The 24,496-nt window shown below is 41.3% G+C and overlaps 1 protein-coding gene across 2 annotated transcripts in view; it reads right to left on the bottom strand.

Annotated features, from left to right (window-relative positions):
- Positions 1-24,496, bottom strand: part of MCC (MCC regulator of Wnt signaling pathway) — a 540,260-nt gene that overhangs the window by 175,949 nt on the left and 339,815 nt on the right. For both annotated transcript variants that reach the window (XM_089684729.1, XM_089684730.1), the window contains one exon: positions 14,878-14,991. In XM_089684729.1, coding sequence (XP_089540855.1) covers positions 14,878-14,991 — 114 coding nt within the window. The remainder of the gene's footprint in view (positions 1-14,877; positions 14,992-24,496) is intronic.

Genomic DNA, 24,496 nt, shown 5'->3' with positions numbered 1-24,496 from the left:
TATGCCACCAGGGTGATATTAGCCCCTTGATGCTGACGGCACACAAATATGAAGCCTCATGGAACTGGGCTTTTTTCCGTGGGGCCGCATATTTGCGTACCCCTCTTTGTGCTGGAGGCGCGCCACACTGTGTGCTCCCAGCACAAAGACCGCGGTGTCACTGAGAGTCCTGGGTCCCGTTCTAACAATCCGGGTCGCATGATCGCTGTGATAGCCTCTGATTGGCTATCACAGTGATCAGTCACTGTGCAGCCCGGCCCCCCCTTTTTTTTTTCTCTATGAATGGCGGAGAGAGATACATTGTATCTCTCTAACTCCTGGCATAGAGAGAAAAAAAAATGTTTGTTTAAAAAAAAAAAAAAAAAAAAGATAAATAAATATTAAAAAATAAAAAAAAAATAAAGAAAAAATGCCTAGATCAAGGTTTGATCTAGTTCAGTGCCAAGGTTTTTGTTTGAGTCAAAGGTCAGGATTTAAAAAATAATTGGTATCAGTGTGTTTTAGGTAAAAACAAAAAAGACAAAAAAAAATGTGCATTATTGTTTCTGGGCTGTACTACGGGTACAAACAACAAATAACATACACATAAAAAATTTCAGGTGCAAACGCTTGTAAACGCAAATTGCCGTGTTTACAAGCGTTTTGCGTTTGAAACGTTGAGAAAATCGACTGCTGAATGCAAGTTTTCTGCGTTCAAAAAAAAAAAAACGGCTGTAAACTCAAATGCCTGTAAATGACTGTAAACGACGATGTGTACATGGACACATAGGAAAACATTAGGGAGAGTTCAGGGGCTGCTGAAAAAAATCGCTGAACAGCTCCTAAGGGTTTTGCAAAAATACAGAAAACAATTGTACAAACCGAGACATCCACAAATTTGTGGTCGTGTGTGCAGGTATGTCTATATTTTAGAGTTACAGGTGAAACTAGAAAAATTTGAATATCGTGCAAAAGTTCATTTATTTCAGTAATGCAACTTAAAAGGTGAAACTAATAAATGAGATAGACTCATTACATGCAAAGCAAGATAGTTCAAGCCGTGATTTGTCATAATTGTGATGATTATGGCTTACAGCTCATAAAAACCCCAAATCCACAATCTCAGAAAATTAGAGTATTACATGCAAGCAATAAAACAAGGATTGTACATAGAACAATATCGGACCTCTGAAAAGTATAAGCATGCATATGTACTCAGTACTTGGTTTGGGCCCCTTTTGCAGCAATTACTGCCTCAATGCGGCGTGGCACGGAAGCTATCACATAGAGCATGAAGTGCTCCAAAATCTTCTGGTAGACGGCTGCGTTGACCCTAGACTTAATGAAGCACAGTGGACCAACACCAGCAGATAACATGGCTTCCCATATCAACACAGACTGTGGATATTTCACACTGGACTTCAAGCATCTTGCAGTCTGTGCCTCTCCATTCTTCCTCCATACTCTGGGTCCTTGGTTTCCAAATGAGATGCAAAAGTTGCTCTCAACAGAAAAGAGGACTTTGGATCACTGAGCAACAGACCAGGTCTGTTTTTCTTTAGCCCAGGTAAGACGCTTCTGACATTGTTTGTTGTTCAGGAGCGGCTTGACAAGAGGAATACCCATGTCCAGGATCTGTCTGTGTGTAGTGGCTCTTGATGTACTTACTCCAGCCTCAGTCCACTCCTTGTGAAAGTCCCCAACACTTTTGAATGGCCTTTTCCTGACAATCCTCTCCAGGCTGCGGTCATCCCTGCTGCTTGTGCACCTTTTTCTTCCACACTTTTACCTTCCACATAACTTTCTATTACTGTGCTTTGATACAGCACTTTGGGAACATCCAACTTCTTTTGCAATTACCTTTTTGAGGCTTTCCCTCCTTATGGAGGGTGTCAATGATGGTTTTCTGCACAACTGTCAGGTCAGCAGTCTTTCCCATGATTGTAATTCCTACTGAACCAGACTGAGAGACCATTTAAAGGCTCAGGAACCCTTTGCAGGTGTTCTGGCTTAATTAGCGGATTAGAGTGGGACACTTTGAGCCTAGAATATTGCACCTTTTCACAATATTCTAATTTTCTGAGATTGTGGATTTGGGGTTTTCATGGGCTGTAAGCCATAATCATCACAATTATGACAAATCACGGCTTGAACTATCTTGCTTTGCATGTAATGAGTCTATCTCATATATTAGTTTCACCTTTTAAGTTGCATTACTGAAATAAATGAACTTTTGCACGATATTCTAATTTTTCGAGTTTCACCTGTATATGGTATCACTGCAATCGTCAAGAGCTGAAGAATTTATTTTGGGTTGTTCTTTGGTGGTAGGTTATGGTATTAACAAGAAACACACAGCTAAATAATAAAAAAAAATTTTTTTCTACTATTTTGGGCCAGTTTTCCTTTGATAATAATAATAAAAAAAAATAAAAATAAGGAGGTATCCATTACTATTTACCACCAAATGAAAGCCCAATTTGTCCTGAAAAAATACGCGGTATAATTCACTTGGATGTACAAAGTAGTTGTGATGATATGGACGGTTTTACTAACACATGTCAAGGTTGCAAAATTATGCTTAGGCATTTAGATTTCTTTTACCCTTAGGCGTGAATGGGTTAACATGTAAAAAATAAATGGACTTTTTTGTGACCTGGTATTATTTTGAAAGGATACTCCAGAGGAAAAAGCGGCACAGTAGCTATTCAAGAAAAAGTGACTTAGGAGAAAAAGCAATTAACCATATTTAAACTTGAACAGAGGTCACAGACATTGGTTCAATGAAAGACAAAGAGGACTTGCCAGGAATATAATGAAGATGACAGTTTAACACCCTCTCATTACAAGTCCCTGGAGAGGAAGGCAAGGAGGGGATTCAGAATGATGCCATTATTTCTTAAGTAAGTTGGAGGATAAATGGCACAAACTGTGCTTTCATGGAGCCACGTCTTCCATCAGCAGCTCTACAACATTCCAATAAGTCACTAGTGAGCAGCTGAAGTTCAAACATTCCACAACTTAAATGAAGCCTTGCCGGGAAATCCACTTTTACAGCCTCATCAGCACACTCTCTGTCAACGACATCAATCGATAGTGTAGCATTTTGCCAAAATTAAAGGGTATGACATCCAAATGAATTAAATAACTATTTTCTAATTCATACCCAAAATCAAAATATTCTCTAAAAAGAACTATGTATGTTACAGTAAAAATAAAATATATATATATTATAGAAAACATAAGGGAACTATTAGCAGTTAATCTAGTGATTGGCTGCCTGCGGCCATCAAATTATCAAGAAACAAAACTCTCAGCATACTCTTCCAGTAATGCGATCTTAAAGCATTTTCCAGCCTAAGCCCTAACAACCACTGGTCCCTATATAGAGGCACTGTACCCTCCCACAGCTCCCAGCAAATAAGAGCAGGGTGCCTGCCTTCTATTGTGTACTGGAGCAAAAGCCATGAAGCACGGAAGTCCCCATAGAGAAGAAATGTATTTGTGGTCTTACAACCTGCCAGACTGTGAAAGAGTATTAAAAATATCAGCCAAGATACCCTGGGAAAAATCAAAGCTAAAGAAGGGGCCTCCTTCCACACTGACAAAGCCATACTATAAAATAAATCAGCCAAATAATATAAAAAATGCTGGCAACAGTCACCCTCTTGCAGTATTTAAAAAAAAAAAAAATGATTAGTAAATCTTAGCAAATTGTAAGCTTCAACTGAAAAGTAGATTTGTCTAAGGCTAAATCTTTTATCCCTAAAACACTGGAGCGCCAGTCAAATGTTCTAACCTAGACTGAGGTGATGTAGGTAAAAAAGTTTCTTCATCCTTCAAAAGAAAAAAAAAAAAAAAAAAAAAAAAAAAGGTGCTGAAAAATTGTAACAAGGTGAGAGGCTGATCTGACATTTGGGGTGCGCTCACACTAGCACTTTTATATTTCAATGGTTTTTATTAATTTTAAACAGTATAAAACAGAGGCAACAAAACGCAGGTGCTATCAATTGCACAGTTAAAATAAAGCAAAAAAACCCCCAAAAAACAGTGCTCTAACGCCAACAGGGCAAAAGGTACGCCCACGCAGGGGCTATCAATGGCACATAAGTTACAAAACATTAATGTAACTGACTATAACAACTAAAGACAGCTGTCCACTGTCACACCAAAAACAAACAGAGAAAGGAAGAAAAAAAACCCCAAAAAAACCCCCCAAAGAGCAGGGGTCCAAGAGCGCCAATACCGAACGCCATTACAAACCCAGACTAGCCGGGGGGAGTGTGGGAAAGGCATATTGCAACCACGGCTCCCATATTTTCAAAAAGTTACGTTGGGAGTCGTTGCAGATACTAGACATCTGTTCGTTGAGCATCATAGTGGTCATACGATCCCGCACCCCCTGGGACAAACGGACTCTTCCAGGCCTGAGCAATTGTTCTAGTGGCCGATAAAAACAAACAGGAAGCCAACTTCTGCTGGTGAGCCAAGAGGCCTGGTTTGGGGCAATGAAGCAAGGCATACCGAGCATCCCGGCATATGGAGAGATGGAACAAGGTGAAAAGGAGGCCAAACACACGAGACCAAAAACGAAACAGTCTCGGGTATGAACACCAGATATGCAATACATCTCCACGATGGCCACAACCCCAAAAACATCGATCACTACAGGAAGGGTTAGCCTGGGCCAACCGAGCCAGAACTCAATACCAACGAAACAATACCTTATAGGCTGCCTCCAGCGTGGTCGTATTAAATGAGCATTTAGCTATGAGTGACAGGCCTTATTCCAGTCCTCCGGATCCACAGCCACTCCCAGGTCACGCTCCCACTGAACAACATATGAAAGAGAAGTATGCGATGAGCATCTGTTCAGAGCTGCATAAAGAAGGGATATAAGGTCCGGGGCGCCCGGACGCTGCTGGTAAAGCTGTTCAAAGGCAGATTTCTGGTACAGGAAAGCAGAAGTGCCCCGCAGCGAGAGCAGCCAGTGCCACAATTGAAGGTATCGAAAGAATTCTGCCGGGGGGGACATCCCGGATTCCCGAAGAGAATTCCAGGTGGGGAAGGACCGAAAAATCAAAAAGTGTCGCACCATTAGTCACCCACCAAGAACACGCCCTTGGGTGATCTAAACCCGGTGGGAAAAGAGGGTTGTTAATTGGGAGCAAAGGCAGAAAAGGTGACATCAGGCCACTGGAGTAACATACCGAGTCCCAGACTTGTAGGCCATGGAGCAACATCGGACTCAGCGCCATAGGGTGCAGGGCAGGGGGAAGCCATAGAAGCATCGACGTTGCGATAGGGGCACAACTAGGTAGTTCCAACAGGACCCAGAAGGGAACGTCAGTTGAGGCGTGCAACATAGACAGCGGGGCAATCTGGCTCGCCTGATAATACTTAGTTACATTAGGCACCCCAAGACCACCCTGGAGTCTATGAGCAAAGAGCGTATTTCTTGATGCTCTGGGGTGCTTATCGGCCCAGATAAAACGCATAAACTTCGCCTGAAGCAACCGAAGAAAATGAAGGGGAACCCGCACTGGGAGTGTGCGAAAATAATATAACAATTTCAGCAAGATGGTAATTTTTCACCGAATTAACCTGTCCTATCCAAGACAGGTGCGGAAATTGCCAAGAATGCATAAGAAAAGATAGAGAGCTAAGCAATGGATAATAATTTGCAGCAAACAAGGAGTCATAGGTGGGGGTCAAGAGTTATCAAGAGAAGAGGGAGCCCATTTGTAAGGGAAGTGGGATTGTAGGCGCGAAACCAAATCTGAAGCCAAAGTAATATTGAGAGCGAGAGTCTTATCCAAGTTAATATGGAGACCCGAAATCAAGGAGAAGCACTTAAGAACCTGTTGCAAATTAGGAAGCGTCATCAGGGGGTTAGTAAGAGTCAGGAGGGCATCGTTCGCAAAAAGGTTCAGCTTGAACTCCTGTCCACACTAGCACTTTTAACAGGTCCTGCACGCTGTTCAGCCCTATGGGCCAGTTCCTTTGTAGTGAGTGCTCCGAGCCATGCTCAGGACCACTTACACAGGTGGTCCCGGGTGCAGTTCACTTGTAATCTGGTATGGTTTGCTGCAATGCAAGCGCAAACTGTGTCAAAAGTTCTCTCTATAAAGAACAGTGTAATGAAGCAAGGATCACTGGTCTAGATAGTAGGGGTGTATGCTGGAGAACATTTGTTCTCCAGGAAAACTTCCTTACAACCCAGTGTGAGTGAACACAAGCAGAGGAGGTTGGAGAACTAAACTTCGGCATAATCAACACTTAAAATTTAACCCCCCCCCCCAAAAAAAACAAACAAAACTATTTAACAGTGACAGAGCTGCTTGCAATGGAGTAATTATACATTTTAAGGTTAGGTCCATATATATTTGGACACAGGCACAATTTAGGTTTTTTTTCACGTATTTACCAAAACATATTCAAGCTATAGTTATATAATGGATATGGGCTGAAAGTGCACATTCTCAGGTTTAATTTGAGGGGATGTACATCCACATTGGAGGAAGGGTTTAGGAATTACAGCTCTCAAGAGTAGCCATCTTCCCTTTTTCAAGGGACCAAAAGTAATTGAACATTTTATTTATGATTATATTCATTTGTCCATTTTTAATATTTTGTTGAGAATCCTTTACTGGAAATGACTTCCTGAAGTCTGGAACCCATGGACATTACCAAAGACTGGGTTTCCTCCTTTCTGATGCTTTTCCAGGCACTAACTGCAGCTGTCTTCAGTTGTTCTTTGTATGTGGGTCTTTCTGCCTTCAGCAAGTGAAATTCATGCTCAATTGCGTTGAGATCAGGAGATAGACTTGGCCATTGCAGAATATTCCACTTCTTTTCCTTCAAAAGCTCCTGGGTTGCTTTTGCATCATTGTCCATCTGTACTTTAAAGCGCTGTCCAATCAAATTTGCTGCATTCGGCGGAATCTGGGCTGACAGTATATCTCTAAACACTGCAGAATTAATCAGGCTGCTTCTGTCACATCATCAAACACCAATCACCCAGTGCCCCTGGAAGCCATGCAATCACACTGCCTCCACTATGTTTTACAGATGACGTTGTGTGCTAGGGATCATGAGCTGTTCCAAGCCTTCTCCAAACTTTTTTCTTCTCGTCATTCTGGTACAGATTAATCTTAGTTTCATCCATCCAAAGAATGCTTTTCCAGAACTGGTCTGGCTTTTTTTAGATGTTTTTGGGCAAAGTCTAATCTGGCTTTTCTATTCTTCAGGCTTATGAATGGTTTGTACCTTGTGGTGAACCCTCTGTATTTGCTCTCGTGAAGTCTTCTCTTGATTGTAGACTTTGACAATGATACACCCACCTCCTGGAGAGTGTCCTTCACTTGTCTGGATGTTGTGAATGGGTTTTTCTTTACCATAGAGAGGATCCTGCAATCATCCAACACTGTTGTCTTTTCCATGGACGTCCATGCCTTTTTATGTTGCTGAGCTCACCAGTGCGTTCTTCTTTCCTCAGAATGTACCAATCTGTTGATTTGGCCACTCCTAATGTTGCTGCGATCTCTCTGATGATTTTGTTTTGATTTTTAAGCCTTACAATGGCCTGTTTCACTTGCATAGACTGCTCCTTTGAACGCATGATGTAGGTTCACAGCAAAAGATTCCAAATGCAAATACCACACTTAGAATCAACTCCAGACATTTTACCTGCTTAACTGATGAATAAATAATGAAGGAGTAGCCCACACCTGGCCACGAAACAGCTTTCGATTCAATTGTTCAATTACCTTTGGTCCCTTGAAAAAGTGGGGATGGCTTTTAAGAGCAGTAATTCCTAAACCCTTCCTCCAATTTGGATGTACATACCCTCAAATTAAACCTGAGAGCATGCACTTTCAGCCCATATCCATTATATACCATATTTTTCGCTCCATAAGACGCACCCCCCCCCAAAAAAAAATAGGGGAAAATGTCTGTGCATCTTATGGAGCAAATATGGAGCGGCCGGCCCAGTATTCCCACCACTGCCGCCATGTTAAAATACCGGGAAGGCCGCTCGGCTCTACTGTGAAGAAGAACCCGCTCCTGCATCCTACCTGTTCCTTGGTCCAGTGGTCTCTTGCTTACATCGGTCATCTTCTCTCCCCCCTGTAGTATGTCCGCAGTCTCTGGCCATCTCCTGTAGTATGTCCGCAGTCTCTGGCCATCTCCTGTAGTATGTCCGCAGTCTCTGGCCATCTCCTGTAGTATGTCCGCAGTCTCTGGCCATCTCCTGTAGTATGTCCGCAGTCTCTGCTCATCTCCTGTAGTATGTCCGCAGTCTCTGGTCATCTACTGTACTATGTCCGCAGTCTCTGCTCATCTCCTGTACTATGTCCGCAGTCTCTGCTCATCTCCTGTACTATGTCCGCAGTCTCTGCTCATCTCCTGTACTATGTCCGCAGTCTCTGCTCATCTCCTGTACTATGTCCGCAGTCTCTGCTCATCTCCTGTACTGTGTCCAGAAGGGAAAAAAGAAAAGGCATTGCTGTAAACTGCCTAAAAAGTGTTAACTGACCATCCTGCTTGGTCATATCAACCCCCAGTAGACTGTCCCCCTCTACCTTCCCATCTACCTTGTCCTTGTACTGTACCACATTCTTCTTTAATTTCTCTTACTCTTTATCTTTATATTTAGTTACTATGTACTACTGCATCTCAGCTGACACTTTGCTGGATTACAAACCATGTGGATTACAGAAGAGGCTTTCCAGTCTTGTATACTGTATTCTGTGTATGCTTGAAATTGTGCTGCTTGTTCTGTATGTCTAAAAAACTGTTAAGAAAAAAAACTTATTAAAACAGAAAAAGTGTTAGCTGGAGTTCAGCTTTAATTTGTTAGATCCCATAGTAGATATGGATAGATTTTACTAACACTACACTCTCCCCAGATTGACAATGCTGATGTCCAAAGGCATCGCCATTGCTCCTCCATCCAGAGTGGAGACACCCTAAGACCGGAAGTGTGTTATAGGCTGAATCAACATGTGAAAAAAGGGGACAAAAAGTTTAAGAAAACAAATGCAGCCACTACATTTAAAGATTTGTAAAATGTAATATATTAACATTTTTGTTTTAGGTTTAATAGAGCTTTAAACCCTAAACAGAGTGAGTCCTTCTTGAGGACTGACCTTACTGTGGTTAGGAGGTATACCTGCCCTGTTATGACCCAGAGATCCGTGTAGGTGGAAGTTATGGTCATTGTAGAGCCATTCAAGCACATTACAAACTGAAAACTCTGGCTTATTAGTGTGGGTCAAGAAATAAAACAAAACTTTGCAGGTACATAGAGAAGATCAGCAGGACAAGGCTGAGATAACCACTGGGAAAACACCTTTCTTCCCAAGTCTATCAGGTCAGGGAAAAGCCAAGTCACTAATAAAACTTTAGGACCTCTTTTACTTTACAGTTTTAGACAAGAAAAGAGACAGAAGTGGGTAGATGGCATCTGTCCAGAAAGATAATGCAAGTGGTAAAAGTCTTTGATTGAAAGGATTCTGGTGGCAAATATTTTGGAAGGCAATTAGATTGTTTTGGTGTTTCCTAAAATTATGGACCAGGTGAAGACATGTTCTATGAACTCTTAATCCTCATTTACACAGGAGCTGAAAATAGTTAGTTAGGTTGTGTTTTTACCTTTGCCTGACTGCCTATCAAACATTGAGATTTAGCCTTAGCATTCACCAATATCAGTTTTTCGAACAAGTGGGTGGAATACAAAAATTAATTTTTTAAACTATTTATGATCCTTGGTTGCACCAAACAACATATATTGCTATGGCAGATACTGTGACCAACGTCAACGCTTTTCTAAATGTTGTATTATCCATCTCCAGTAATTCCTAAAGGTGGAAGTTTAGTTCAGGTATCAGACATGTTTGTAGAAAATATAAAAATACATAATACTGCTCCTATATGAATTCCAAAAAAATTGGTTTCAGATGAAGGCTTCACAGGCAGTAGCCAGACACCTAGGTGATTTCAGGGTCATGAAGGAGCAGTGCGGCCTGTCTGCTAATGCAAATTGCCCATACTCTTGACCACCAACTTACAAAAGGCAAAATTAATAACTATAGAGAGGGCAGCACTAAATGCCAATTTCAAACATTTTATATGTGTGAGCAGCCTGAAGAGTGTTCATGAAAGACGATGGGGAGGAGTGCAAAATCTGGTGCAGCTGCGCATAGAAACCAATCAGCTTCCTTTTTTTTTTTTTGTCAAAGCTTAAATGAACAAGCTGAAGTTAAAAGCCGATTGGCTACCATGCACAGCTGAACCAGATTTTGTACTCTCCAGTTTTAGTGAATCAACCCCATTGTCTCTTTAGCTGTGACATGTTTAGAACTTTTTATCAGTCAATTGTTCAATCGATATCTTCCATGGTATGCCATTTGTACCATGAAATGAGTCCCAAGACAAATATAGTTAAAATAGGGGCATATAAATATTTGGACAAGTTAAGAGTCCTGACCCTCCAATCAGATCAGAGCTTTAACCACAAGGTAACCAGAAGATTGATCGAGAGAGGAAATTGGTTGACTTCAGAAGCAGCAGTAAATACACAAGTGACTGCAGCCCAAGTTTCTGAGATAATTTATAGGGATAAGCCCTGAAGGCTCACGACGGATGTTTCATTTGAATTCTCATGTGGCCTTGTACTCTCTATAAAAACTCAAGTTATCAACCATTATTAAACCACAGCAGTCATAGCCTTTCTGTTGCAACAGAGATTTATTATTGTATACACCTATGTGTTTGATGATCGCAATAGATAAACAGCACTGAACAACAGTTATTGCTATTCTCCTTTAATGCAAACATCCATACATAAATATCCCTAAGACGTGTTCCTGTACTGCAAGAAAACTGAATCACTGAATAGTAAATTACAAATAAATATGAACCGTGTCAGCCAACAAAGATTAACTTTGTTGTGCTCAGAAAAGGCCTGAAAAAATTAATACTTTCTGCTACAGGTAACCTCAAATACATGATATACTCGGTAAAATGGTACAAACAGCAATAGTTCGAAATAAGAAACAGAAACAGATTAGATACTGGCTCTTATAAGCTCGGTTACAAAACATTTTTTGTTTGTCCACTACAAGTTTTTCCTCAGTACTGTACAATCAGCCTTAATATAACTCTATAAACAGACCTTTACTCAAAAAGTGAAGATTTGCATTTCCAACAGGGAAAAACTAGAAAGAGTAATGGTGCATAAGCAATACCCTGAAAAATGTAACTTGTACAGTGAACAGTAGAGGTGCACTACCTGGTATAACGTGATGGTGCCTAGGTGTTCCTCTTGCCTCCATTTTGCTTAAAACCATTACACTTTTAATTGTCTGTCTGAATATCTATAGAATAACACATTTAAAAAGAGTAAGAGCTCATCTTGCAGATCCAATTTCATAAAACGGTTTGAAAATGTGGCGGCTCATTACTGCTACTAGCAAATGTGCGGATGTATATAAATGAATTAATGTGGGTTGAATAGTTATTCATAGCACATTGGCATTCCTTATTGTCCAATCAGATAATATGTTAGCTGGAAACATACTGTATTTGGTCAAGGGTGCCTTCTCACTAAATTGATCACTGGGGAACAAGTGTAAACTAATTGTATAGATGAATAGAAGGAACTGTTCTTGGAGTGTAAAAAAAAGAAAAAAAAAAAAGAGCAGACAGCATGGTTTAACACACATGAGGGAAGGGTAGATAGTGTAGAAGAGGAGGAACATCAACTGGTTGTGGACCAGAGACTACAGAGGAGATATGGGAGTTGTTCAAATCAGGGAGGGGGAAAAGACTGCTGATCCTGAAAAACTGGAAAAAGCAAAAATAGGATTAAACCACGGGGTCAAAATGTGAGCCAAACAATTCCTGGGAAAAGCAAAAGAGAGAAGACAGAGTAAAAAATGGTGGAAATGGTAGGAGGCAGTGGGATCTGGACAGGACAAGGATATGAGAGGTGGAGTATGATATAACAATTGACCATTGGAAGAATAGGTATAATGGAGTGAGCATGGTTGGCGAGCTGTAGAATGAAGCTGAAGGAAGAGGCCGAGTTGAAGCTGATTGTGCAGGATACAGAGTGAGAACTGATTGCTGTAGAGGGGTGGAGGGGAAAAGAGACTAACAGCTGCTCATGTTAAATTGAAAAAGATGTAGAGGAGGGGCTCGTCAGACAGGAGGGTGAAGAGAGAGGAGACAGAGAAAAATTACCTTTGATTGGTAGGAAGGGGTCATGTAGGAGTTATCTTTTCGCTCTCAAACTGTGGGGTTGTAGTGCTGTCTGTACAGAGCTCTGTGTTTTGCTCCAGTGATCAGCAGGTCCTGGCCATAAATCATTAGCCAGAACCTGCTGATCGGCTTGTACTGTAGCGAATGACAGCCCAGATGGGGCGGCACACATGCCTCCTACCTGGCTAGCGACGCAGAAGAGCTGCCAGCCCACAGTTTATCTGCATGGACTGGTTGGCAACTGGTTATTGTAAAGAGAGACTGGAGTTTAGTCAAATGTGGGGATCTGCAAGCTGCTGAAAAAAGTTGGGATAGATCTGCAACAAACTGTGGGAGGAAAAGCTGCCAGAGAACATAATTTTGGAAAAAGAGACTGGAGCTGTAAGGAAATGCAATGTGGATGGGAGAGGGTGGAGCTTCCAGAGCACATATTGTAGATGAAGGAAGAAGCTTCCAGGGAATGTAATGTGGACAGCAAGATGTCAGAGAATGTACTGCAGCAGGTGGAGAGAATGAGTGTAAAAATTGCTGAGAATAAGCACTCTGAATATAGAAGAATATGTCTACTATGCATGGGCACTACTAGGGGATCAATGTTTAGGAACTTGTCAGGAATGCAGTGCAGAACTCTAAAAGAGGTTGCATCAGTGAAGAGGAACATTTGTCAGTTTCATTTAGGCCTGGTTAACAGAATCCTCCTTCACCACTTAAAGGGAATGTTATATTCCTTTCTTTATACTGTAGCACCCTTCTAGCACAAAATGCTGGGTAAATTTTGTTTTTGGCTCCTATAATCAAGGCAGTACTGATTGTTTGGTCTGGTCTCTTTAGGATTTCATAGGCTGGGTGTTTGATTGCTTCTCCCTGCCTCTACAAGACGTTTCTAGAGCTTAGGGAAAGAGAATTCAAATAACCAGACTGAATATTGATCATGGCCTATTCAAACCCTGGGTAAGTGCGCTCAGATGGTGGCTGGGAAGCTGATAAACTGAAGCCCTGGAAAGAGGGTCTTTCTTCAGCAAGAATAGTTCCAAGCCTAAGGGGGCTATTGCCCCAGAGACAGCCTGTGGACTATGTTGCTGTTCTTTGAGGTCTGCTGTGATAGCAGAGCTGAGACCTGGAGGTGATCTAGAACTGAACATAGGATTACACCAAAGCGGCCTGGTGTAGAGGACTATCTCACTCATTGGGTTGTGGCTAGAAGAAGCTGGAAGGTGACAGCTGTCCTGTGGATTTGTGAGTAATGACCCTGTATATATACAGTAAACGCAAGAAGTTTATGGGACTGAGGTCACTCTCATAGGTTCTTAGATACTGGCCATTCCCTGTCCTCAGCAGTGTTGTGGACTGTGAGAGTAGAGAAGAGTGCCCTCCTGTACTAGGCTGTGTTCCTGGGATTGCACTGGGTACCAACAGCTATGCAGTGGTACAGGGTAACCAGATGCCAAAGAGATCTGGTCCCTAGCTGTGGGGATTTAGATTGTCCAAAATTCACGATTGTTTAGGGAGAAGATTGTCCTCTCACAGCCACAGCCAATTGGTAATGGTTTTGGGAGTATGTCTTGCCCCGAGCCCCTCTCCTGTTAAAAGTTTTGTCAGCAATAAATCACAAAAAGACCAACCTTCAGCTGTTTATTGGAGCTGGCGTGAATGGGCTGTTGCTTGTGTGGCTGGAAGCCTCTGTGCTGTTTAGGGGAGAACCAGCTAAATTCAGCAGCCCCTGCGGGTGTAGTGCTACAATTCCACACAGGGGTAAGGATTGAAACAAACACATCCTGTAAACAGCTGGTCAGGGCTGAGACTTACCATGTGCCATGAGCAGCTACTCATGTGCTATGCACTCCAAAGGAAACAAATAATAAAATCTCCAGTACAAAGAATCAATCCCTTCAACCCCATGTAATATATAGGAGAGCATTATTTCATGGTTGTCATGTTTCTAAATACATTTGAACACCCAACTTCTCAGTACTTGGCTGTATGTCAGCAAATAACCTGAAGCACTGAATGCTGTAAGATTTTATCAGCAGGAGATAAAGATTCCCACAGTTGCTCAGTTTAGACTTGGGAGTTCCTGTCTTTGTGCAGAAATTCTTCTGTTTTTGATAGAATAGATGTTTTCAGTCACCTCTTGTCCTCACCACACCCTATACAGAGACAATTTCACAAGCCAGCTACACAAGACTGACACATAATTAAAGACCTGTGCAACCCTTACCAGAGATCCTGCCATGGTCATGAGCAGACCTGCAGCGAGCAACACCTTGCAATCGTCAGTTTCACAATGAAGTCACACCCTTTAATACATACCCAGAGTACAAAAGAATATTAAAAATATGATGACAAGCCTAACCACTTATTACCATATAAAAATAAAGAGATTTAATTTATTTATAGTCCTGTCTTCCAGACCAACCATTCACGCTTTCAGAACACATCATTTTTGACACAGACCCATAACAAGAAGGTGTGAATGATTAGAAAATTTGGTGGTTCCATTCATACACAGGGAAAAATTGAACAGGAAACCATAAACAAGCTTCAGATCACGGGTGCTGGATGGCTTTATACCATAGAATGAACTATGCCAAAAACACTTCAAGTCTCCTAAAAGTGGCAAAAGCATCCTACCTGAGACTTGGCAAGTTTCTTCTCTAGAATATCCCGCTCCCGCTCTGTCTGTTGAAGTCGTTTGTTCAGCTCAACTATGTCTCCTTTTAAAGAAGCCAGGGCTGCTAGATGAAGCTGAAAGACAAAATGATGAATGGATAAGTTTCTGCAGTCTACACATAAATAATTTGATAAGCACAAAACTTTTTGTATCAAAGACATACCCTTAAAGGAATGTGTACTTATTTCATTAATATTTTTACACACAAGGGCAAATAAATCAAATTGACAAAAATCTCTGGTGCACTAAGGTTTTAAAAAATATACCTAAACTACCTAATTGATATGTCTAACTTCACACTACAAGTCTGAGTTGGACAACTGACCGAAAAAAATTCACCTTCTGTGTGTTAAAATGGAAACAGTGTGATTGAAAATCGAGGGCTTTTCCCTCTAATGACTAATCTACAAATAGCTATATAAATTAATTTAACAAAAATATTAAAGAGCAAAGCAATCACATAAATATGTAAAAATATGTAAAAGGTTCTCCAAACCTCTTGGGATATCTCCCCAAACCCTGGTCCTCCAGTATTTCACCCCCACACAAGGCAACATCTTTCTTCCGGGAATAGCCACAATCCCCTCAACTTAACATCAGTCCCCGTGTTCCCAAATACCCTCCCTTTTTCATGTGCGCTCTGGAATGCCTGCTCTGTCTGTAATAAGCTCACCTCTGTCCATGACCTTTTTGTCTCCCGCTCCCTTAACCTACTAGCAATTACAGAAACCTGGCTCCAAGTAGCAGATTCTGCTTCTCCCAAAGCACTTTCCTATGGAGGCCTCCTCTGGACCCACTCACCCAGACCCAGTGGTCGGAAAGGAGGTGGGGTTGGTTTGCTTCTATCCCCACTGAGCACCTTTCAAGTCCTCCCTAACCCTCCCTCTCTTTCCTTCTCTTCTTTCGAGACTCACTGCATCCGGCTGTTTTCTCCCATTGCTCTGAGGATTGCAGTGATCTATCGGCCTCCTTGACCGGTGTCCCGCTTTCTTGATGATTTCTCCACCTGGCTACCCTACTTTCTCTCCTCTGAACTACCTACTATCATTCTCAGAGATTTTAACATCCCTATTAATGTCAATGACCCGGCTACATCCCAACTCTTCAACCTAATCTTTTGCATTAGCACAATGTATACAGTCCTCCACTCTGATGGGAATACATTAGACCTCGTTTTCTCCCATCTTTGCACTCCCTACAACCTCACAACACCCCCTTTTCCTCTCTCTGATCACAATCTCATCATCTTCACAGTGTCCTCGTCTTCAAACACCTATCCCTCCTAGCAGCAAACAATTACCCACAGAAACCTTTACAACTTGAACCCTGCTCCTTTCCACTCTGCAACTGACCAACTCTATGACAGAATCTCTCCCCTGTCCTGCCCTGACCTGGCCACTGCTGTCTACAACAGTTCGCTTTCATCCACATTAGACTCACTTGCTCCTCTAACAACACGAAGCATCAGGCCCCGACCATTACAACCTTGGCAGACTGACGACACCAGAAATCTTAAACTACATAGTCGTGCGCTGGAGCGATTGTGGCGTAAAACCAAATCCCAGCAAGAATTCACCCTATATAAATCTGCTTTCTTAACATACAATTCCTCCCTTCATGCTGCCAAACAAACCTACTTTGTCACTATTATTAATACCTTATCATCCAGTCCTCGTCGTCTCTTCTCTACTTTTAACTCTCTACTTTCTCCACCTCCACCCAGTACCTCACTCACTGCTCACGAGATTGCAAATCATTTCAAAAACAAGACTGACGCAATTCCTAAATATACTAAACCTCCCTCAACACTTTCCTCTTTTGATCTTGCTACTACTGAAGAGGTCACTAAGGTTTTCTCAGAAGCCCGTCTCACCACCTGCCCCCTGGATCCTGTCCCCTCACAACTACTACGGTCACCCTCTTCCGTCCTATGCTCCCTCACTCACATCTTCAATCTTTCCCTCTCTACTGGTGCCTTCCCCTCCCCTCTAAAGCATATGCACATTACTCCCATACTTAAAAAGCCCTCCCTGGACCCCACCAACCTGAACAACTTAAGACCCATCTCCCTGCTGCCATTTACCTCTAAACTCCTAGAACACTTAGTCTACAATCGCCTGAGCTCCCACCTCACCGACAACAACCTTCTTGACCCTTTACAGTCTGGCTTTCGCTCACTACACTTTACTGAAACTGCCCTACTAAAACTCACTAATGTTCTACTAACTGCTAAAACCAATGGCCACTACTCCACACTCTTACTACTTGACCTCTCTGCGGCTTTTGATTCTGTTGACCATCCACGCCTCAAAAAAAAAAAAAAAAAAAAAAAAAACTCCACTCTCTTGGCCTCCGAGACTCTGCTCTCTCCGGCTTCTCCTCCTACCTATAGCGCTGCCTCCTCCTCTTCCTGTAGGGGTCCCTCAAGGTTCTGTCCTTGAACCCCTTCTCTTCTCCATCTACACCTCCTCCCTTGGTCACTTGATAAACTCCCATGGCTTTAAAGTACCATCTCTATGCTGATGACACACAAATCTATCTTTCTACCCCTCACCTCACCCCTTCAGTCTCCTCTCGCATTACTAACCTACTAAGCGACATATCGGCATGGATGTCACTCCACTTCCTCAAACTCAATCTTTCCAAAACCGAGCTCTTAGTATTCCCTCCAGCCCGTGCCCCCTCTCTTGACTTCTCCATCAAGATCAATAACACAATCATCAGTCCCTCCCCTCATGCCAGGGTACTAGGTGTAATCCTAGACTCCCATCTGTCCTTTCACCCCCAAATCCAATCACTGTCCAAATCTTGTAGATTTCACCTCCGCAACATCTCCAAGATACGCCCGTTCCTAACCTCGGAAACCACTAAGCAACTTATTCACTCCCTTGTTATATCTCGCCTTGACTATTGTAACTCCCTCCTCATTGGCCTACCGAATCGCAGGCTATCCCCTCTTCAGTCTATTATGAATGCTGCTGCCAGACTTATCCACCTTACTAACCATTCCATATCTGCCACCCCTCTCTGCCAATCCCTCCACTGGCTTCCCATTGCCCAACGGATAAAATTCATAACATTAACAATATCCTATAAAACCATTTATGACTCTGCCCCAAATTACATCAACGATTTTGTCTCTAAATATCACCCAAACCATACTCTCTGCTCGCAAGACCTCCTGCTCTCTAGCTCCCTTGTCTCCTCCTCCCATGCTCGTCTCCAGGACTTCTCCAGAGCTTCCCCCATCCTCTGGAACTCTCTACCCCCAATTTATCAGACTATCGTCTACTCTGCTCAGTTTTAGGCGATCTCTGAAAACCTCTCTCTACAGGAAAGCCTATCCTTCCCTCAGCTAATAATGGAATCTTCTACTCTTCCAACCAGTCCATCACCCACAGTTACTACCTTTTGTACCACTAGCCCCTCCCTCCTAGATTGTAAGGTCCAAGGAGCAGGGCCCTCCTTTCCCTCTTGTATTGAACTGTATTGTTGCTGTATTGTCTCCCGTTATATTGTAAAGCGCTGAGCAAACTGTTGGCGCTATATAAATCCTGTATAATAATAATAAAAAATCAAAACCAATGTAAACTCTATAACAACTAAAAATATGCACTTGCCAAAATATACAATACTTATCCAAACCTGAAGAGTTCAAACTGAGAAACGCATAGTTAGAGGGATACCACGAGTTAAAACCACATGTAAAAAAAGCAAAACTACTTAAAGTGATATTAAAAGATTCTTACAGCCCCGATCCGCCTTCTCTGGTACCCGTTGGAGCTCCTGGCTCCTCTTCCCTGACCAGTGTCCCAATAGCATGCCACTTGCTATAGGGGCACTCATGCGTGTTTGCTCCCAAGCCCCACTCTATGCATCCATAAGACACACAGAGTTGTGGTTTGGTCCCGTCCCCTGCTCTCTCCTCACTGGCTGTGATTAACAGCAGTGGGAGCCAATGGCTTCTGCTTCTGTCGCAGCCAATGAGTAGAGATAGATCCGAGAGAACGGAGGCTCCCGTACAAAGCGCTGGATTGAGAGGGGACTTAGGTAAGTATTGGGGGTGGGCTGTGGGAGGAGCAATACACAGCCTTTACAACCACTTCAAGTTAGAAGTAAATCTCAGTTTTTCCTGTAGTAAGAGCTTGTCCTTACTCTCTTTTTTCAGCCTTTCAATCGGCATTTTAATATGATGGACAGAAGATGGTGGAGGTCAGGGTCAAACATGACCCTTACACAAAAAGCCAAGATTTGCATAGAAAATGAGCTGCTGTTCTCACCGGACAAACACAAAATTTTCATTTCAAATCCACCTGAAAATCCACTGCTGATATATTTTTTCCTGATAAATTTTAATTCAAGCCATCAGGATTTGAGGTGGGCTTACTTTAAAACCACAAAGTAAAAATGAACACTGCAAATCTAATGAGCACACCCCACAATAGAAAGAAATAACGGTTCTGAAGGCCAGAAATAAATGCCATTTCTGAGTTATGCTCTAAACTGTCTTCAATTCTTAATATACATAATCCTACAGATATATAATTGTAGAGCTGCTTAATACTGCGCCAATCATTACATAATAAATCATGCAATCTAAGTCACAGTGGGTTTGCAGTCCATTTACTTAGCGATGGCCTGCAGGAAAGCCCCCCTTTATAAAAATCATTGGTGAAGGTCCTGCTGTGGCCTGAGAGCCATGAAAAATGGATATTTTTTTTCTTCATAGATATTACTGGTAATATATCAGTTTCAAGCAGTGTTGTACAGATGACCGGCATCAGCACCATTTACACAGCACTTATCTTAAAATGGTCATGTGAAGTAATCAGAATAGACATCTATTTTGATAATCCTGCTTGCCTGAAAGGTCTAAGCCCAAGTTCGGTCACAGTAAGTGTGATTTATTACTTCAGTGACTAAAATGTTTTTTTGTACAGTCATTCCATTAAATTGAAGCACAACTATACTTTGTATCAACCAGTTTGCGGAAATACAAAAAGGTACGAAGAAAACTGCTGTAACCAAAAGAAATTCATTAAAACCTAAATTGCTACAAAAGGAGCTGTCAACATGGTGAGTTTTTTCACAAGAATGGCTGGCCAAACCATTTGGTAAGTAAATTGGAAAGCTTCTTTTAACTGCGCATATACACTCTATTTTTTCCTGATCATCTAGTTTTGATATTTACACAGCTCTGCCACAATGCACAGCCCTGTCTGGAGGGACAGGGGAGTCAATAGTTTCCTTGCAGCTGTAAAGGAACACTTACAGGTCTTGTCCCTCCCCCATCCTGTGGCTGGATGGTGAAATGAGAAACAGCAGACTGAAGAGCTCAGAGGAATGTACGAGTGAAATGTATGGAAACGTTTAAAAGGAACTGATCTACTGAAATTTAAAAAAAATGAAGATATACAGCATTATTTCTGAATGTCCTACAAGACTGAATGTTGGAAACCTCAACAGTGGCTGGGTGCCAAATCTGCTGGCTATATTGAAGCATACGTTCATTTTCATTTTAAAAGATACAATTATCATTGCTAGTGCATGCATATTCTTCAGAGAATAATGTATGATAACAAGAGTTCTAAATACCCTTTTTCTCAATTTTTAGGCGGTCAGATGACCAATATTCCACTATGCACTGCACTGAAGCAAGGGCTACAGCACTTCAGCATAGCACTAGGCAAGGGATATGGACAGAAAGCAAAAGCAATGTTCTGTCTCTTCCACCCATGTCAATCTTCTGTTGGACATCTAGACTTGGACAGGTCTGCACTAAACAATCTACAGTATATGGCTTGGGAGTGGGGCAATAAAAAGAATGGAAACTCTACCATCAGTATGGAACAGTGCTGCAGTTTCATATGGACAGAAATAAAATTTCCATAACCAAAGAAACAAGTACATTGTAGAAGATTCTGTTTCACAGAAGGGTTGGCCAACACAAGTACTGTTTTGACACTGAATGTTGCCTGTTGGAAAAAAAACAAACAAAAAAAAAACGACAAGTACAAATCTTGCACTTAAGCCCCATACTCTGGAGTCAGCAGCAGTGCCAAAAAGATAAACATTTTTGCTAAAGATTATTTCCATAAACGGGGGGGGGGGGGGGTGGATTGGTTGACAGACATACAAATCCTTTATCAGTACATGCCATCCCATTGAGAAGTTTGGGGTTCGGTCTCTTAAAGAGCCAGTATTAATGACAAATAGGCAGCAGTGCATGAGCAGAAGTCGACCAACACTTCTAATCGTTTATGATCTATTTTTTAGGTCTAGGAAGGAGACTTAAAGAAGATATAGTGTCTGGAAGGAGTATCACGTGGATCACAATTTGGAGGATACACAGTCCATTTAAAATTTTATTTGACCTATTATAATTTGTAGATAAAATCTTAAGGTGAGCAGGCAGTGGATCCGTAAAACAAGCATGGTGTGGAATCTGTGATGAGATTGCAATACCAGGACTTTTTTGCATGTTGGATTGGACTATTGTTATTTGATTGAGGATTGTATTTGTTTAAAATTTTCCAATATAACAGGGAGCGCACTACATTTTTATTTAAGCTCGGCAAAATGCCGGGTTACTTTCTACTTCCAAACCGGTACTACTGCCCCTTTAAAAAGGTACCTAAATGAATATGACACAGGCACCAAGTTAAACAGAAGACAGATTTATTTTTTTATTCTGTTACTTGATTTATGTGTAGACAAACCACTATTGCATATATAACCTGCAAGCTTTACAGTGATCCCTGGATAATACTGTAACAATACTGGATGAAGAAAGCAGAAAGCAATTGCATTTCATAGGCTGCTGTTACATTGATTGATTTTAAGCACTCAGTTCTACAGGATGGTGTAACTGTGTGGATGGAAGGAGTTAGCCTCCCTGCCTGTATGGAATATTAAGTATTGCATAGCCTAAAGCCAAGAACCAATCAAACACAAAACACCTCCACAGAAACACTGTAAATTATCTTAACATGTGGAAAACTATTACATACAATGAAGGCCTCACCATTAACAAACTGCTAGTGTAGTATATACACAGTTAGGCAGAAAAAACATTTCATGAACATTTAAAAATCTGAAGTTTTGTCAATGCATATGGATATGTTTACAGTTATATTTATGAATCTCTGGAAGTAAACTGTGTACAGTCCCATAGATGTCCCCAAAATACAAAAAAAGTGCAACAGATTGTGAAAACTAGAGATGGGAAAGCCTGGGGGAAAAAAATTAAAATGGGGGGAAAACCTTTTTTTCAAAGCCATTTTTTTTTTTTTTCAGAAAAAAAAAAAGAAAGCAGTGTGGAATATGTTATTTTCCAGTGATACATAATATATCTACGACAAACTATATAACATGAAGACCTTAATGAAAGATTTATGAGACTTTATGTAAAGTCTTAAATTATTGCAAGTTCTCTCAGCTGAAGACAAGCAAATCCTGGAATACAATTCAGGTAACACTGTACTTTCTGCCACTAAGGGGCATTGCAGGGAAAAGGCTTCAGTTTAGTTTGCTTTTGGGCGCCATCTTTTACCTCCTACAGTTGGGTCATTGTTGGGATACAGTAGATGATAGTTTCTGTCCTTCTCAGGCTTTAAGTGACAGATAAGACTGTAAATTTGTCTGACAAATTAGTTTACCTTTATAACCTTTAAAATATTCATATTAATATTCTCCACTATCACAGCATGTTTACCTATAGTCTACATTGTTTTTTTTTTTTTCTTCCTATCAGTAAAATGGTGAGACTAATTTCTAGAGTTTGGACACATTTTCACAGTGCAATTTCTGCTGAAAGCAAAGCTGCAATTTGCAAACATTGTGAGAAGAAATATTCTTTTTCAAATGCTACATGGATGACAAAACTCATCCTAGCATTCCAGAGGTGCCCTAAAGACATTAACATATACTTTATGGAATGAAATGATGAGGACCTTAATGGAAGTGCAAGTAGCTTTTCTCTCCAGAGTTCATTCCAGAAACATTTTCTGCTGCTTCTAGATCATAACAAGTGCTTCTTCACCAGCAGCATCTTCAAAAAAGGAAGTGTTACAAACCACCGCCTCCCAAAAATACAAAATCCCTTCATTAATAGGGAAGATTACACCTGGAAGTCAGGTGGCCATTGATCAAGCTCTTCATAGAGAAATATACAGTGGATATAAGAAGTCTACACACCACTGTTAAAATGTCAGGTTTCTGTGATGTAAAAAAATTAGACAAAGATAAATAATTTCAGAACTTTAATGTGACCTATAAACTATACAACTCAGTTGAACAACAAACTGAAATCTTTAAGGTGGAAGGAAAAATAAAAAACTAAAATAATATGGTTGCATAAGTGTGCACATCCCTAAACGAATACTTTGTTGACGCACCTTTTGATTTCATTACATCACTCTGTCTTTTTGGGTATGAGTCTATCAGCATGGTACATCTTGATTTGGCAATATTTGCCTACTCTTCCTTGCAAACACTCTAAATCTATCAGATTGCAAGTGCATCTCCTGTGCACAGCTCTCTTCAGATCACCCAACAGATTTTCGATCAGATTCAGGTCTGTGCTCTGGCTGGGTCATTCCAAAACTTTAATCTTCTTCTAGTGAAGTCATTCCTTTGTTGATTTAGATGTATGCTTTAGGTCGTTGTCATGCTGAAACATGAAGTTCCTCTTCATGTTCAGCTTTCTAGCATAAGCCTGAAGGTTTTGTGCCAATAATGACTGGTATTTGGAACTGTTCACAATTCCCTCTACCTTGATTAAGGCCCCAGTTCCAGCAGAAGAAAAACAGCCCCAAAGCATGATGCTGCCACCACCATGCTTTACTGTGGGTATGGCATTCTTTTGGTGATGTGCAGTGTTGTTTTTGCACCAAACATATCTTTTGGAATTATGGCTAAAAAGTTCAACCTTGGTTTTATCAGACCACAACACATTTTCTCACATGCTTTTGGGAGACTTCTGATGTGTTTTTGTGCAAAATTTAGCCAGGCTTGGATGTTTTTCTTTATACGAAAAGGCTTTCGTCTTGCCACTCTACTCCATAGCCCAGACATATGAAGACTACGGGAGATTGTTGTCACATGTACCACGCAGCCAGTACTTGCCAGATATTCCTGCAGCTCCTTTAATGTTATTGTAGGTCTCTTGGCAGCCTCCCAGACCAGTTTTCTTCTCGTATTTTAATCAATTTTGCAGGGATGTCCAGTTCTTGGTAATGTCACTGTTGTGCCATATTTTCTCCACTTGATGATGACTGTCTTCATTGTGTTCCATGGTATAGCTAATGTCTTGGAAATTCTTTTGTGCCCTTCTCCTGACTGATACCTTTTAACAATGAGATCCCTCTGATGCTTTGGAAGCTCTCTGTGGACCATGGCTTTCGCTGTAGGATGTGAGTAAGAAAATGTCAGGAAAGACCTACTAGAACAGCTGAACTTTATTTGGGATTAATCAGAGGCACTTTAAATAATGGCAGGTGTGTACTGACTCCTATTTAACATGATTTTTAATGTGATTGCTTAATTCTGAACACAGCTACATCCCCAGTTATAAGAGGG

This window comes from Staurois parvus, unplaced genomic scaffold, assembly GCF_062004578.1.
Source record: "Staurois parvus isolate SC_StPar_1 unplaced genomic scaffold, SC_StPar_1.0 ptg000354l, whole genome shotgun sequence".
Taxonomy (NCBI): Eukaryota; Metazoa; Chordata; class Amphibia; order Anura; family Ranidae; genus Staurois; species Staurois parvus.
Note: the sequence above shows the minus strand (reverse complement) of the source record. Positions and strands in the feature narration are given on the sequence as shown.